The 17,200-nt window shown below is 46.1% G+C and overlaps 2 protein-coding genes across 2 annotated transcripts in view; both read right to left on the bottom strand.

Annotated features, from left to right (window-relative positions):
- LOC115121431 (PDZ domain-containing protein 2-like) overlaps positions 1-7,131 on the bottom strand; it is a 29,227-nt gene extending 22,096 nt beyond the window's left edge. The window contains exons 1-2 of the mRNA XM_029650519.2: positions 2,949-7,131; positions 2,650-2,767 (exon numbers count right to left, since the gene is read on the bottom strand). Of these exons, the coding sequence (XP_029506379.2) occupies positions 2,650-2,767; positions 2,949-7,114 (4,284 nt within the window). The 5' untranslated portion in view covers positions 7,115-7,131. The remainder of the gene's footprint in view (positions 1-2,649; positions 2,768-2,948) is intronic.
- A 1,941-nt stretch (positions 7,132-9,072) lies between these two features.
- Positions 9,073-14,709, bottom strand: LOC115121429 (PDZ domain-containing protein 2-like). The gene is made up of 6 exons (XM_065027023.1): positions 14,609-14,709; positions 14,222-14,390; positions 12,370-12,585; positions 11,480-12,189; positions 9,337-9,481; positions 9,073-9,080 (listed from the first exon to the last, which is right to left on the bottom strand). Exons 1-6 carry the CDS (start codon positions 14,705-14,707, stop codon positions 9,073-9,075), a joined length of 1,347 nt encoding a protein of 448 aa, XP_064883095.1. The 5' UTR covers positions 14,708-14,709.
- Between the last annotated feature and the right edge of the window lie 2,491 nt (positions 14,710-17,200).

Below are 17,200 nucleotides of genomic sequence, written 5' to 3' on the forward strand. Positions count from 1 at the left end.
ATAGACTCAGCACCTACATAAAGCTGAGTGACTCAGTCATATAGCCTCAGCACCTACATAAAGCTGAGTGACTCAGTCATATAGACTCAGCACCTACATAAAGCTTGTACAGTATTATAATATGCCATTATGGACTATTAGCAGGACAATATACCTTTACCAACACCTCTCTGTATTTTGATACTTTGTGGATGGGGCCTCCCCAGTGGATGGGGCCTCCCTCCCCAGTGGATGGGGCCTCCACAGTGGCGCAGCTGTCTAAGTCACCGCAATGCAAAATGCGTTGCTACAGATGCAGGTTTGATACCCGTGCCGGCTGAGTCACATCATATTTGTCGATATACTGTAGGCCTACCATTAGTGTTAAGTAATGTGCTGTTAAAAGTGGTGTCGGTCTTATTTATTTAAAGAGCATATTGAAGTTAGAATCAATAGGATTCGAAGCAAAAGCCTACAACTATTTGAGCACCGTTTCACACTGCTCTGAGACAAGCATGAGGACTGGTCTTGATAAATCAATTAGATTTTTTATTTTTACTAAATCTCCATTTGGGTATTGGTTAGACTACAGTTATACAATTAGGGTGTAGAAATGTTATTCCCTTAGTGTAACCTATATTTAACCAAGTCAGTTAATAACAAATTCTTATTTACAAGGACAGCCTACTCCTTCCTCCCCATCGAGGAATTGAACCCCAGTCTCCGCGTGCCCGGACATCACGGGAATTGTTTGGCTAAATAGCCAGGTACTGTAGCCTACTCCCGACCGTCACGTTGTACAGCGCCATATTTTCCATTCCATCTTAACGGAAACCCAGAGGGTTTTTCGTTGTTCTTGGAATAGATACACCATAATATTAGTAAAATCAATCAAGCAAAATTTCTTAAAATCAGTTGTTACAAAAAAAGCTTAAATTCTCTAGTACAGCCACTATTGAAGACTATCAAATGTTTCTCAAAGATGCCCTCTGGTGGTCAAACTAGCACTAACTAGCAATAATGGTACCAGTGGTTGGCACTTAAATAACGTGCCATAGTATTCTGCGGCACTACGCAAGCTGTGCTGCAGTACGCTGCAACTTTTAAAGGTCGAACCACTGTAGGCTAGGTTCTAGCAACATCATGATGGGTATAGGAAAAATGCAAGTATCATTAACAGCCTAAACCTATAGATGTTACATTGAACTGGGTGAATGGATTATGAAGGGAGGAGAGACTGGTGGTCAGGGAGGAGAGACTGGTGGTCAGGGAGGAGAGACAGGTGGTCAGGGAGGAGAGACAGGTGGTCAGGGAGGAGAGGCAGGTGGTCAAGGAGGAGAGACAGGGAGGAGAGACAGCTGGTCAGGGAGGAGAGACAGGGAGGAGAGACAGCTGGTCAGGGAGGAGAGACAGGGAGGAGAGACAGCTGGTCAGGGAGGAGAGACAGGGAGGAGAGACAGCTGGTCAGGGAGGAGAGACAGGGAGGAGAGACAGCTGGTCAGGGAGGAGAGACAGGGAGGAGAGACAGGTGGTCAGGGAGGAGAGACAGGTGGTCAGGGAGGAGAGACAGGTGGTCAGGGAGGAGAGGCAGGTGGTCAAGGAGGAGAGACAGGGAGGAGAGACAGCTGTTCAGGGAGGAGAGACAGCTGGTCAGGGAGGAGAGACAGGGAGGAGAGACAGCTGGTCAGGGAGGAGAGACAGGGAGGAGAGACAGCTGGTCAGGGAGGAGAGACAGGGAGGAGAGACAGGTGGTCAGGGAGGAGAGACAGGTGTTCAGGGAGGAGAGACAGGTGTTCAGGGAGGAGAGACAGGTGGTCAGGGAGGAGAGACAGGTGGTCAGGGAGGAGAGACAGGTGGTCAGGGAGGAGAGGCAGGTGGTCAGGGAGGAGGGACAGGAAGGAGAGAGTTAAGAGAAAGGGCCCTGTCAGCATCATATGGGATTTCTTTGAGAAAGCATGAAGGGAAACTTCAATATGGAGTGTGTGCAAAACTGAGTTTATGGCTGAGTGTATGGCTGAGTGTATGGCTAAGTGTATGGCTGAGTGCATGGCTGAGTGTATGGCTGACTTTATGGGTCAGTGTATGGCTGACTTAATAGCTGACTTAATGGCTGACTTTATGGCTGAGTGTATGGCTGACTTTATGGCTGAATGTATGGCTGAGTGTATGGCTGAGTGTATGACTGAGTGTATGACTGAGTGTATGGCTGAGTGTATGGCTGAGTGTATGGCTGAGTGTATGACTGAGTGTATGGCTGAATGTATGGCTGACTTTATGGCTGACTTTATGGCTGACTTTATGGCTGAATGTATGGCTGAATGTATGGCTGACTTTATGGCTGACTTTATGACTGAGTGTATGACTGAGTGTATGACTGACTTTATGGCTGAATGTATGGCTGAATGTATGGCTGAATGTATGGCTGAATGTATGGCTGATTGTATGGCTGAATGTATGGCTGATTGTATGGCTGAATGTATGGCTGACTTTATGGCTGACTTTATGGCTGGGTGTATGGCTGGGTGTATGGCTGGGTGTATGGCTGAATGTATGGCTGAATGTATGGCTGACTTTATGACTGAGTGTATGGCTGGGTGTATGGCTGAGTGTATGGCAGGGAACAAATCATTAGACAAAGTTGTGTGTGTGTTGGTGTGTGTTACCGGTTACCTCAGAGAGAGCCTTGGCCTCCTGTAGCAGTGCCAACACGTCTGTCTTGGTGGTCACGGAGGCCAGGACCGCCTGCAGCTTACTCTGCTCCACCGGAGAGCCAGCCAGCACTGTCAAACTGCAGAGGAAACAGACCATTCCAATATGGGCTGTGACCTACTGCTTTACTCGTGTGTCTGTGTGTGAGTGTGCGTGTGTCTCTGTGTGTCTGTCTGTCTACAACCTTTGGAGGATTTACGTATTGTATATTTGAATCCTATTGTAGAAATAGTATAGACAGGGTTGGTGTTCGCACTTACCTGATGGACCAGTTCTGAATATCTGCCTGCTGACAGTTGGTTTTCCTCTGAATGGGGTCCAGGCTAGCCCCGGCATCCGCCCAGCTGGCCCTGGTCGGGTGCACCCCGGTGGGGTTAGCAGGCGGGGAACAGCCCCCTGTTTGGTTCTGAACGACCTCTGTGGGCCTGGCCGGGTGTATCTCCAGCGACGTCTTAATGATGGCGTTGGTCCCTGGGTCGCTGGAGAAGTCATCGGTGCAGAGCTTGTCCAGGTCGGGCATGCTAAGGGCCCTGAGCTCCCTCAGTCTGGACCGGGACAGGTTGGCATGACCTCGGGCCTGGCGACTCCGCATCACCGGAGGCGTCTGAGGGGTTAGGGTTACAACTCCTGGGGAGATTCTGTGACTTTCTCCATCTCCAAGTTTGTCCTGGATATGTCCGAGGGGAGCTTCGCTAGTGCTGCAGCTTTGCGTCAACAGGTCAAAGTTTGTGAGGGTCAGGCTCGACGGCGACTTGCGAAGCTGAGGCGACATTGGGGTCAAGGTGGTTAATGCGTTGAAGTTGTCGATGCACGAACTGAAGCTCCTTCGTAGTGAACGACAGTCTATGGAGCTCACCGATCCAGACATGTAGCCAGACAGTCTCCGGTTGAGAGGCGGCTTCAACGTTGCTGTCAGAGCATAGGACTGAGCGAAGGACTGGATGTCGATGCATTTGAGCACTGGCTTGTCGAAGCTGGCCAGGTTCTCAAAGGACTTGATCCTCTGGCGGACAGAGAAGGGGTTTGGGTCCCCTGAGACGCTGTTGTCTGTGGAGAAACTACGACGCTCCATCGCCTTCAGTTTGGACTTGTTTGCTTTGAGGCTCTCAGTTTCATCCGTCTCTGTTATACTACAGTTCATGTGAGAGATGTCTGTGGGACCATTGCTCATAGGCAAAGGAACCCCATCTACGGATTCTAGGACTATCGAGTTCACTGCTGATTCACTGGTAGTGTTGTTGACTTTTTCAAGATTACACACCGAGCCAGGGGTTGCAGGGGTTCCTGACCATAGACTGGTCTCTACTGGATTTCCATTGACCTGATCCTTGTGTTGAGTAATATTTTTGGTATGAGGAATTGAGTAATCGTTTGAATACACAACTTCCTTTGGTGCCAGAACTGGTGTAGGCGTGGAGGAGGGAGATGAGGATGAGAGTCGCACCTCGATGAAGGTCCTCTGGGTAGTTAGGACTGGCTCTGGTCGTTCTTTTGACTTGGCCACCGCCAAAATCCCTTGCTCCACCTCTTTGTGTAGACGTTGCTCCTCTACCTTCATCTTGGTAGTTGATTGTGATTGGCTGATTGGTTCTGGTGTAGTAGTGGTTGTGGGGTTGTCCTGGCCTCCATCTGTTACGGGCGTGGCAGGGCTACTACTACTGCTGCTCCGGTCTTGCTGTTTACTCTTTAGGCTGCTGGTTACGGCTGCCTTTCTGGTAAGCAGAGGGGAATCCACGTTCCTGGTTTGCAGGGGGGAGCCCACCTTCTTGGCTTGCAGTTTGGGGGACTGGAGCGGAGAAGTGTTGTTGGCTTTCCTCAGAACCGACGGACTTTCTGCTCTGGATGGTTTTGGGGAAAGTTGTTCCTGGGGTTTGGTTTTACTCTTTATGTTGAGCCCCTTCATTTTGGGTGCAGTGCTGCTGGTCTTCTGGACTTTGTCATTGACTCTGAGCCTGCTGCTACTGCTGGATAGAGGACTGTCTGTTGAAATGTTGTTGACTGATTTGGGACCGGATGTCCTGAGAGAGGGACTATTAGGGTTATTCTGGACCAACCTGAGGTCCAGGGATGTTAAGGGAACGTTCTCTCTCTCCCTGTCTCTTGTTGTTAGCGATGTTGACGAGGGAACTTTCTCTCTCTCCCTGTCTCTTGTTGTTAGCGATGTTGACGAGGGAACTTTCTCTCTCTCCCTGTCTCTTGTTGTTAGCGATGTTGACGAGGGAACTTTCTCTCTCTCCCTGTCTCTTGTTGTTAGCGATGTTGACGAGGGAACTTTCTCTCTCTCCCTGTCTCTTGTTGTTGGCGATGTTGACGAGGGAACTTTCTCTCTCTCCCTGTCTCTTGTTGTTGGCGATGTTGACGAGGGAACTTTCTCTCTCTCCCTGTCTCTTGTTGTTGGCGATGTTGACGAGGGAACTTTCTCTCTCTCACTGTCTCTTGTTGTTAGCGATGTTGACGAGGGAACTTTCTCTCTCTCACTGTCTCTTGTTGTTGACGAGGGAACTTTCTCTCTCTCCCTGTCTCTTGTTGTTGGCGATGTTGACGAGGGAACTTTCTCTCTCTCCCTGTCTCTTGTTGTTGGCGATGTTGACGAGGGAACTTTCTCTCTCTCCCTGTCTCTTGTTGTTAGCGATGTTGACGAGGGAACTTTCTCTCTCTCCCTGTCTCTTGTTGTTGGCGATGTTGACGAGGGAACTTTCTCTCTCTCCCTGTCTCTTGTTGTTAGCAATATTGACGAGGGAACTTTCTCTCTCTCACTGTCTCTTGTTGTTAGCAATATTGACGAGGGAACTTTCTCTCTCTCACTGTCTCTTGTTGTTAGCAATATTGACGAGGGAACTTTCTCTCTCTCCCTGTCTCTTGTTGTTAGCAATGTTGACGAGGGAACTTTCTCTCTCTCCCTGTCTCTTGTTGTCAGCGATGTTGACGAGGGAACTTTCTCTCTCTCCCTGTCTCTTGTTGTCGGCGATGTTGACGACGGAACTTTCTCTCTCTCCCTGTCTCTTGTTGTCAGCGATATTGACGAGGGAACTTTCTCTCTCTGACTGTCTCTTGTTGTTAGCGATGTTGACAATGGTTTAGATGCGCCTGACCAGACATTGCTATAGTTGGAGGGATTTGCCTCCCCCACCGTTGAGTGGGATGATGACGATTGTGTGTTAGATAGTTTTCCTAAAGCCGCAGCCGGTGAAACGTTTGTACGGAGTCGGGCTGACCTCTCCTGACTCTGTCGCGCGATGTTGTGGCTAGCCGCTGCAATGGGGGTACTGCAGACGCTTAATGAAGGAGCATGGCCGGGTTTTATTGGATGTGTTATAACAGTGTCACAAACCCTGTTGACACCACTTTCTGAAGGCCCTGCAGGGCTTGTAGTGGCCACAGAATCTGTGTCGTTGGAAGACTGGCGGGGCATTTCTTGGCATTGGGAACCTTTGGCCTCCACAGCCAGAAAGGCACCTGAGGATAGAGAGCCAGAGGCAGGCAGACCCTGAGACAGTGAGGGGAATGGTTTCTGATCGGGGTTGGATTGGGTTGTTACAACAGAGCAGTCTTCGTTTTGCTGGGAGGCCGCTGAAGTAGTAGTGACAGTGGAGGAGGAGGAAGCAGCAGAGTCTAGTGCTACATCAAAGGGCCTAGTCTCCTTTGTACTGTGGCTGCCGTCAGAGCCAGAGATAGAGATATGGAGCTGTGGAGACAATGGCCCATCTGTTAGGTGAGTCAGCGCTGCCTGACTCAGAGTGCTGGGCCGCTGGGCCTCACTGTAACAAATCTCCACTTCCTCCTCATCAGAATCCGTGTCCTGGGGCTCAGCGCCGACACTGCGGCTCGCCGTTTTGTTATCGCCGGCAGCGCCACGGCTGTCTTCGCTCTCTGAATCACTGTCGCCGACCATGTCGTACATGTTGCAGTTCGAATCGGCAGCAGAGGCACCGGGGGGTCTCTCCACCCTATTTGAAAGAGCATTCATTCCCTCGTCTGTGACATTACTGCTAAAGTTTCTGGAGTAATTGTTCAAGAATGTTTTACCCACAGGCATGAGGCAGCATTTCTTTCCAGAGTCCAAGACAGAGAAGTCCAACTGACTGGGCAATGTTGGAGGAGTCTGAACCGTGCTTTTCTCATTCTCTGGCAGGGCCTTGCTGTCTACAGCTGACTTACAGGCCATAGTCTCAGTACATTGTGCTTCTGAAGGGGCTTTGAGGGTATTGGAAGAGAGGGCGCTCTTTACATCGGAGGAGCTTAGTCTGGTCATGACGTCATCAATGTAGGTGACCGGTATATCGTTGCTGTGGTTGTGGTTGATTGGGGTTGTGGGTTTGGGATTGTGATTGGTCAGTGAGGAGGAGGAGGAGGAGGAGGGACTTCCTGGATTTGGAGCCCCCCCATTGGAGGGACCCATGACATCACAACTCCCCGATGACATCATGAGGCTGGACAGGCGATCTACAGCTGTATGAGGAGAGATGAATTAATTACTTCAGAGGCAGTCAGGTTTTAGTTGTGTGACACTTAATGTTAAATTGCTCTTATACCTACACTGTATACCTACAGCCTAACACTGTAATTCATACAGAAACAGCATGGAGAACATTATTCTAGTAATTACATTTTACTAAAGTGCAATTTAGCAACATGTTAAAACAAAGCACATATTTTGAAATCAACTCTTCACATAAAATAACAAGTACTATACTCATTCTGTCCAGAATGTACTTTCATTCTTCAACTGAACGAGACATTTATTTCAGCAACCTCATGTAATCAAGCCACTTTGAACCAGATATGAGAGAGTTGAGAAATGAGCAATGGGACGTCAGTATTTAATGGCATATTCAATAATACTAATCACGTGACCGAATGCACCAATAACGTCAGACATACCAGGAAGTAAGTTGACATACTGAATCTGTTTTACAAATCAACATTCCTTTGACGCCAGCGCATTTCCACTGACCTGGATTCCCAATATCTAAAAAGGATTTGGAAAAGCTCTCGGATCAAATGACAAATTCCTCAAATCTGATGTGGAAAGGATTTTGTGGATCGAATCAGCAGCCCCTTGGTTCGGTCTTACAGCCTGTTGTAGCCTGGTTAAACCAGACTGAAAGCTGTGCTCACCATGGTTTCACAGAGCATCCATTTGGATTCCAGGCTTGGTCTGTTGTGCATTAAGTTAAACAGTTATGAATGCAATGGATGACAAATACACTGTTATTGTATAGCGTCATGCTTTACAAAGAAGAGGTTTGATCTCCACACTTCCCACAGAGAGACAGGCAGACAATGACACACATGCAGACAGACAGATTATTAGGAACACACCGTTAGGCTACTCTTCTTCAGATTAGGTTAGTTGTTGTTGTGGTTGCCGAGGCAACCGCGTCGAAAACGGTGTGGTTACAGAAAGACAGTAACCAATAAGCAACAAAATAACAACAACAAGAACAACAACAAAAAAGCTATGCAAAATCTAATGTCAGCTCATGCTAGCTAACAAGGCATGTGGCAGCGGGGGGACTTCTACGAACTTCTACGGATCTACTACTGGTAGGTTTAGTTCAATTCCGGCAACGTTCCTAACATTCCCTGATTTCCCATAAATCCTGGTTGGAAAATTCCCGGAATCTGGAGGAAATAAGCAGGAAATCCAGAATCCTCAAACCAGGATTTCTGGGAATTTTGGGAAAGGTAGTGGAATTTTGAAACCCTTGGTCAACTACTGGTCACTACTGGTCAACTACTGGTCACTACTGGTCAACTACTGGTCACTACTGGTCACTACTGAGGTAAATAAATGGATAGTCACCATGGATACAAAGCCAGCAGCGTGCTGTTCCCTTTGGGGTGCAGGGTTAGGGTTCTGCCAGCAGAGGGCAGACTGCTGAGGTCCTATGTCTTAGGGAAGGCAGCATTAGGGGAGGATGGAAGGGGCAACAGGAAGACAGACTGTGCTCTTAGTGACTAGTGAGTGGCGGTAGTCAAGGATCTTTTATAGGGATAGTTTGGTCAAGTTTCATCTTGTTTTTTTTCGAACTAGGGTTTTATCATTCAAGTGATCTATCCTTATAATTAAATAAGCTTCCTTTTATTCCTCCCTTCCCTTGTCTTGATGTCGATCTGATATTGATTGGATAGGTGGAGAGCTATGTGACGGTCACAGCCTTGCTTTACATCCATCAATTTGCGCATTATCAATGATTACTTCAAGGAAGAAGAAAGAACAGAAGGTTATTTTGTACGTTTTATTCCAACACCACAGGTGATGTGGCGAGTCTCTGATCACTCCAGGTGAGCTCATGAGTGCTGGACAGTTGTTTAAAAAAAAAAAATTGTTATGTTATTTTAGTTAGTATTCAGGTGCAAACAGTTCAAGAGCCCTGGTTGTTATAATGCTGTCATAGGCATGACATAACATGATGTTACAGACTATGCCCACTGTCAGAATACTGACTGGCATTAAAACCCCTTTCATGCTATCTGGGGTTAAGTCAATATTTGTAATGTTTCAAGCTTTAGTGTAATGTAAGTTATAAAGAAACTGAAAAAGGTGGTTGTGATGAGCTGTTTTTAATAACACAGATGATGTCATCGCATGACAGGTCTTATGAAGGTGTAACGTCAAATCACAGGTCTGACGCATAGACTCACCTGACATGGGCCTCTTGACCTCCAGCGCGAGGGTCACGGGAAGGTTGTGCATGAGCTCACAGATGTCGTGATAGGACGAGGAGCACGTGGGCGTGTCCCCGATCGACACGATCTCGTCTCCCACACACATCCTGCCCCGGGACTCCTGCAACCAGGCCATAAAGTGTCACATCTCAAAAGGTACTGCGTATGAGGTCATAAAAAGGGGACGGTGGAGAGGATCAAACAAAGAAAAGTTTTGTAAAGAAGGATGAAGACATTAGGGCAAGGAACAGGAGGCCAGCTTAATAGTTTTATTGAGGACGTATGATTGTATACTGGCTGATTTTATCAGTGTACTGTAGTTAGATACATATTGTCTGGCTGATTTTATCAGTGTACTGCAGTTAGATACATATTGTCTGGCTGATTTTATCAGTGTACTGCAGTTAGATACATATTGTCTGGCTGATTTTATCAGTGTACTGCAGTTAGATACATATTGTCTGGCTGATTTTATCAGTGTACTGTAGTTAGATACATATTGTCTGGCTGATTTTATCAGTGTACTGTAGTTAGATACATATTGTCTGGCTGATTTTATCAGTGTACTGCAGTTAGATACATATTGTCTGGCTGATTTTATCAGTGTACTGTAGTTAAATACATATTGTCTGGCTGATTTTATCAGTGTACTGTAGTTAGATACATATTGTCTGGCTGATTTTATCAGTGTACTGCAGTTAGATACATATTGTCTGGCTGATTTTATCAGTGTACTGTAGTTAGATAAATATTGTCTGGCTGATTTTATCAGTGTACTGCAGTTAGATAAATATTGTCTGGCTGATTTTATCAGTGTACTGTAGTTAGATAAATATTGTCTGGCTGATTTTATCAGTGTACTGTAGTTAGATACATATTGTCTGGCTGATTTTATCAGTGTACTGCAGTTAGATAAATATTGTCTGGCTGATTTTATCAGTGTACTGCAGTTAGATACATATTGTCTGGCTGATTTTATCAGTGTACTGTAGTTAGATACATATTGTCTGGCTGATTTTATCAGTGTACTGTAGTTAGATACATATTGTCTGGCTGATTTTATCAGTGTACTGCAGTTAGATACATATTGTCTGGCTGATTTTATCAGTGTACTGTAGTTAGATACATATTGTCTGGCTGATTTTATCAGTGTACTGTAGTTAGATACATATTGTCTGGCTGATTTTATCAGTGTACTGTAGTTAGATACATATTGTCTGGCTGATTTTATCAGTGTACTGTAGTTAGATAAATATTGTCTGGCTGATTTTATCAGTGTACTGCAGTTAGATACATATTGTCTGGCTGATTTTATCAGTGTACTGTAGTTAGATACATATTGTCTGGCTGATTTTATCAGTGTACTGTAGTTAGATACATATTGTCTGGCTGATTTTATCAGTGTACTGCAGTTAGATACATATTGTCTGGCTGATTTTATCAGTGTACTGTAGTTAGATACATATTGTCTGGCTGATTTTATCAGTGTACTGTAGTTAGATACATATTGTCTGGCTGATTTTATCAGTGTACTGCAGTTAGATACATATTGTCTGGCTGATTTTATCAGTGTACTGTAGTTAGATACATATTGTCTGGCTGATTTTATCAGTGTACTGTAGTTAGATACATATTGTCTGGCTGATTTTATCAGTGTACTGTAGTTAGATACATATTGTCTGGCTGATTTTATCAGTGTACTGTAGTTAGATACATATTGTCTGGCTGATTTTATCAGTGTACTGTAGTTAGATAAATATTGTCTGGCTGATTTTATCAGTGTACTGCAGTTAGATACATATTGTCTGGCTGATTTTATCAGTGTACTGTAGTTAGATACATATTGTCTGGCTGATTTTATCAGTGTACTGCAGTTAGATAAATATTGTCTGGCTGATTTTATCAGTGTACTGTAGTTAGATACATATTGTCTGGCTGATTTTATCAGTGTACTGCAGTTAGATACATATTGTCTGGCTGATTGACTTTTGATTAACTCCTGGTACCAGTGTTAACATGGACGATTTGTGATGTCTGTGTACTGTAGACATTAGCCTGGAATCCAAAACTGATATGGTGAAATAACAGTTTGGATTCCAGGCTGGGAAAAACAACTTACTCTCTCGGCCGCTCCTCCAAGCCTCAATCCAGTTATCACCACCTTCAGAGGAGAGGATCTGATCTCCAGGTCCAGACCGAAGGACTCCTCCTCACTCCTCCTCAGGACCACCTTGTCGATGGTGCAGTGAGCTGGCTCTTCCCCCGCCAGCTCACTGCAGGCCTCGCCCTTCTTACAGAGGAGGTTGGGGTTACAACCAGGCCGTCCCAGGGAGTGGCTGGAGGCTACCCCAGGCTGAGGGGCCAGAGACTGAGAGGATGAGGAGGTCGGAGACTCCTCTCCTTTGGTTCTCTGGTTCTGGTTCTGCTGATTGGTTGGCTGGATGGGCGGGGCCTCGATGCTCAGCATAGTCTTGACGCGTGTCACAGCTTTGTGTTCCAGCTTAGGGGAGTGCTTGGGCTCCAGGGGGCCCTGAGGGTCCTTCCTCACACCCAGGTTACTGGGGCCTGTCGTGGGGAAAGACCCTCCTCCTCCCCCGGGGGTCTGGTGCTGGTCCAACCGGCGGATAGGCATGAAGGGTGATTCTGCGCCGGAGGAAGGAACGAAACCGACCCCTTCCTGTGACTCCAGAGAATTACTACGAAGCAGGATATGTGGGCCTTCACTCTCTTCGTCCAACTCCACTGATGTAGTAGAGATCATGATGCCAGAGTCAGCAACCACCCCCATAGCGGTAACCCGACCAGCGACCTGGCGGAAGGGCAGGGTAACTAGACAAATAAAAATAGAGAGAGAGAGAGAGAGAGAGAGAGAGAGAGAGAGAGCGAATGAAAGGAGAGGGTTTAACACACATCCAGATATTGCAAAGGAACTGACTTGCTGATCCCAATAAGTTTCATAAAAGACAGAAAACATTTTTGACCAACACGGTATCTCCATCATATCCTCACCAGCATCTTCATCATCGCTGACCTCATCGTCACGGCAGATGACTCGTCTCTGTCGGAGCAGTGGACTGCGGACGGAGCTGCTACCAGGACTACACACGCTGGGCTGGCGCTGGGTGGCCTCCACTGGCCGGTTCAACACCGGGACACCGGGAGCCTTATCATCTGTTCTGACCTCCACGCTGACCTCCACTCCTACACCAGAGGCATCTTTTAACCCTGCCACCAGAGGAAGACAGAGACAGAGATGTCAGGTGAAACTGGACATGAACATCAATGGTTTTGGGAAAACATAATGCTGGTTTACCCAGCTGCTGATTAGATTGATGTATGGTTCTTATAGCTATACTATAACACAACATTAGTAAACCGTTCTGCAGAAAAACCCTCTCTCTGGTCCTGGCAGTTAAGAGACTAACTTGGGGACTCTCTAGTCCCAGCAGAGGCTACCATCTCACCTCTGGTCCTGGCAGTTAAGAGACTAACTTGGGGACTCTCTAGCCCCAGCAGAGGCTACCATCTCACCTCTGGTCCTGGCAGTTAAGAGACTAACTTGGGGACTCTCTAGTCCCAGCAGAGGCTACCATCTCACCTCTGGTCCTGGCAGTTAATAGACTAACTTGGGGACTCTCTAGCCCCAGCAGAGGCTACCAGCTCCCGGTCGTTCACACCTCTGGTCCTGGCCACTCCATTGCTAAGGGGGGTGAACCAATCACAGGCCTTACCTGGTGGTTTTCAAACCCCCTACTTCTGTCCCTGGACTCAGTCTCCAGCAGGCAGCTCTCTCATTAACCTCTGCCCGGGAACATCACACAGTTGGAGCTCGCCAACTGAACCTTTTCCTTCTCCACATGGACAAGCCTTCCGTCTGTAGGTCACTGACAAGTGTGTGTGTGTGTTATAAAGTGTTTTTTGTACATCTGTTTCCTACTAGTCATTACCATGCCTTCTAACAGAGGCACCGGGACAGTTGTACCTAGATCTAAACCAGGACTGTTGTACCTAGATCTAAACCAGGACAGTTGTACCTAGATCTAAACCAGGACAGTTGTAGCTAGATCTAAACCAGGACAGTTGTAGCTAGATCTAAACCAGGACAGTTGTACCTAGATCTAAACCAGGACAGTTGTACCTAGATCTAAACCAGGACAGTTGTAGCTAGATCTAAACCAGGACAGTTGTAGCTAGATCTAAACCAGGACTGTTGTAGCTAGATCTAAACCAGGACAGTTGTAGCTAGATCTAAACCAGGACTGTTGTACCTAGATCTAAACCAGGACAGTTGTACCTAGATCTAAACCAGGACAGTTGTACCTAGATCTAAACCAGGACAGTTGTAGCTAGATCTAAACCAGGACAGTTGTAGCTAGATCTAAACCAGGACTGTTGTAGCTAGATCTAAACCAGGACAGTTGTAGCTAGATCTAAACCAGGACTGTTGTACCTAGATCTAAACCAGGACAGTTGTAGCTAGATCTAAACCAGGACAGTTGTAGCTAGATCTAAACCAGGACAGTTGTAGCTAGATCTAAACCAGGACAGTTGTAGCTAGATCTAAACCAGGACTGTTGTAGCTAGATCTAAACCAGGACAGTTGTACCTAGATCTAAACCAGGACTGTTGTAGCTAGATCTAAACCAGGACTGTTGTAGCTAGATCTAAACCAGGACTGTTGTAGCTAGATCTAAACCAGGACTGTTGTAGCTAGATCTAAACCAGGACAGTTGTACCTAGATCTAAACCAGGACTGTTGTACCTAGATCTAAACCGGCACCTCTTACTGAGACCACTATCAGTTGGTGGCACTCTTTTTCATAATACCATTTGGATGTGGAATCGGGGAAATGGACTGTACCATGTGGCTGAGTGGCGGGGGTGTCGTCTATTGAGGTGTTACAGCTCCTGTGGTGGAGCATGTCGTCATCACTGGATCCCATCGCAGTGGTTTCCGACAGCGACGAATGACTGGTTACTTCCTGGGAAAAGTACTGAGATAGCTCCGCCTCCGAACTCAGAGACCCTTGCTGCTCAGAAAGAGAGAGATTACATTAAAGCAAGAGGAACAACTGCATTCGTGTAAGAAGGAAGACTCAAAGCCTATATATGATTAGCTGCAATAACATTGGTGATTCCTAACCATAGTGAATGGACATTGACTGGTGATCGATCGATTGATTGATTGGTTCATGTATTGATAGATCGATTGATTGATATATTGATTGTTGTGTGTAATGTATCGTACCCTGCTGGCGGGCTCCAGGAACCTCTTCATGGTCCAGCTGAGGGAAGAGCCATCTGCCTGTTTGGCCTTCACTGTGAGGGAGGGGCTCTTAGAAGGCATGCCTAGAGGTCAGAGGAAACAGGTTAGACTAGAATCCCATTCACTCAACAACCTGACACCAACATAGATATCACAACAGACTATGACACCAGGTAAGCACTTCTAAACGCTGGCGGTAAGAAATATAGGTTTATGGGTGTATAAGACAACCAGAATTATGGGCACAGTAGCAAGCGGTGAAACACAACAAGTTGTGGGTGTGTCGAGGCTTGGCCCCTCACTGGCCAATCAGAACGTGTTCCATGGGTAAATATGTGGTTGCTTCAAGTTGTGTATTTCAAATAAAATAAAATCTAATCTAATTTTATTTGTCACATGCGCCGAATACAACAGGTGTAGAACTTAGTGAAATGCTTACTTTACAAGCACTTAACCAACAATGCTTAAAAGATCTCACAAAGCACAATGGGAAAATGGCTACCTAAATATGATCCTTAATCAGAGACAACGATAAACAGCTGCCTCTGATTGGGAACCATATCAGGCCCCCATAGAAATACAATTCCCCTAGATAACCCACTCTAAATAACACCCCGACACAACCAACATAGAGAATAAACAGCTCTCTATGGTCAGGGCGTGACAGGGTGGGTAATCAGTGGCAGGGAAGTCAGACGCAGGAGAGCAGAACTTGGTAATAGCCGGAGCAGTTTAATAGCAAAACCCACAGCATCAAAAATAACAAGAATAATTGGGAACAAAAACCCGTCGAGTACCAAACAACACGTGCACAAGCACTAACGATAAACAATCCCACACAAAGACATGGGAGGGAGAACAGAGGGTTAAATACACAACAAATGATTGAGGGAATTGAAACCAGGTGTGAGGAAAAACAAGACAAAACACATGGAAAATGAAAAGTGGATCGATGATGGCTAGAAGACCGGCGACGGGGACCGAAACTAGGAGACGAACTAGGAGACCGAAACAAGGAGACGAACTAGGAGAGGACTCGTGACAGTCGAGACAAAATGTAACAAATAATTAAACAGTGGCAGTAAAATAAAAAGCAAAGGATATATACAGGGTATTACGGTACAGAGTCAATGTGGAGGCTATATACAGGGTATTACGGTACAGAGTCAATGTGGAGGTTATATACAGGGTATTACGGTACAGAGTCAATGTGGAGGCTATATACAGGGTATTACGGTACAGAGTCAATGTGGAGGCTATATACAGGGTATTACGGTACAGAGTCAATGTGGAGGCTATATACAGGGTATTACGGTACAGAGTCAATGTGGAGGCTATATACAGGGAATTACGGTACAGAGTCAATGTGGAGGCTATATACAGGGAATTACGGTACAGAGTCAATGTGGAGGCTATATACAGGGTATTACGGTACAGAGTCAATGTGGAGGCTATATACAGGGTATTACGGTACAGAGTCAATGTGGAGGCTATATACAGGGTATTACGGTACAGAGTCAATGTGGAGGCCATATACAGGGTATTACGGTACAGAGTCAATGTGGAGGCTATATACAGGGTATTACGGTACAGAGTCAATGTGGAGGCTATATACAGGGTATTACGGTACAGAGTCAATGTGGAGGCTATATACAGGGTATTACGGTACAGAGTCAATGTGGAGGCTATATACAGGGGCTACCGGTACAGAGTCAATGTGGAGGCTATATACAGGGTATTACGGTACAGAGTCAATGTGGAGGCTATATACAGGGTATTACGGTACAGAGTCAATGTGGAGGCTATATACAGGGTATTACGGTACAGAGTCAATGTGGAGGCTATATACAGGGTATTACGGTACAGAGTCAATGTGGAGGCCATATACAGGGTATTACGGTACAGAGTCAATGTGGAGGCTATATACAGGGTATTACGGTACAGAGTCAATGTGGAGGCTATATACAGGGTATTACGGTACAGAGTCAATGTGGAGACTATATACAGGGTATTACGGTACAGAGTCAATGTGGAGGCTATATACAGGGTATTACGGTACAGAGTCAATGTGGAGGCTATATACAGGGTATTACGGTACAGAGTCAATGTGGAGGCTATATACAGGGTATTACGGTACAGAGTCAATGTGGAGACTGTACAGTAATACCCTGTATATAGTCTCCACATTGACTCTGTACCGTAATACCCTGTATATAGAGTCAATGTGGAGGCTATATACAGGGTGTTACGGTACAGAGTCAATGTGGAGGCTATATACAGGGTATTACGGTACAGAGTCAATGTGGAGGCTATATACAGGGTATTACGGTACAGAGTCAATGTGGAGGCTATATACAGGGTATTACGGTACAGAGTCAATGTGGAGGCTATATACAGGGTATTACGGTACAGAGTCAATGTGGAGGCTATATACAGGGTATTACGGTACAGAGTCAATGTGGAGGCTATATACAGGGTATTACGGTACAGAGTCAATGTGGAGGCTATATACAGGGTATTACGGCACAGAGTCAATGTGGAGGCTATATACAGGGTATTACGGTACAGAGTCAA

The sequence above is a fragment of the Oncorhynchus nerka genome, linkage group LG13 (assembly GCF_034236695.1).
Source record: "Oncorhynchus nerka isolate Pitt River linkage group LG13, Oner_Uvic_2.0, whole genome shotgun sequence".
Taxonomy (NCBI): Eukaryota; Metazoa; Chordata; class Actinopteri; order Salmoniformes; family Salmonidae; genus Oncorhynchus; species Oncorhynchus nerka.

What these genes read in the sequence shown, in the direction of transcription:
- LOC115121429 (XM_065027023.1), bottom strand. Translation starts at nt 14,707, where the DNA reads ATGCCTTCTAAGAGCCCCTCCCTCACAGTGAAGGCCAAACAGGCAGAT. An exon ending in TCCTGGAGCCCGCCAGCAGG is followed by an intron (nt 14,391 to 14,608) that starts GTACGATACATT and finishes CTTTCTGAGCAG; the next exon opens with CAAGGGTCTCTGAGTTCGGA. An exon ending in TTGGAGGAGCGGCCGAGAGA is followed by an intron (nt 9,482 to 11,479) that starts GTAAGTTGTTTT and finishes GCCTGGTTGCAG; the next exon opens with GAGTCCCGGGGCAGGATGTG.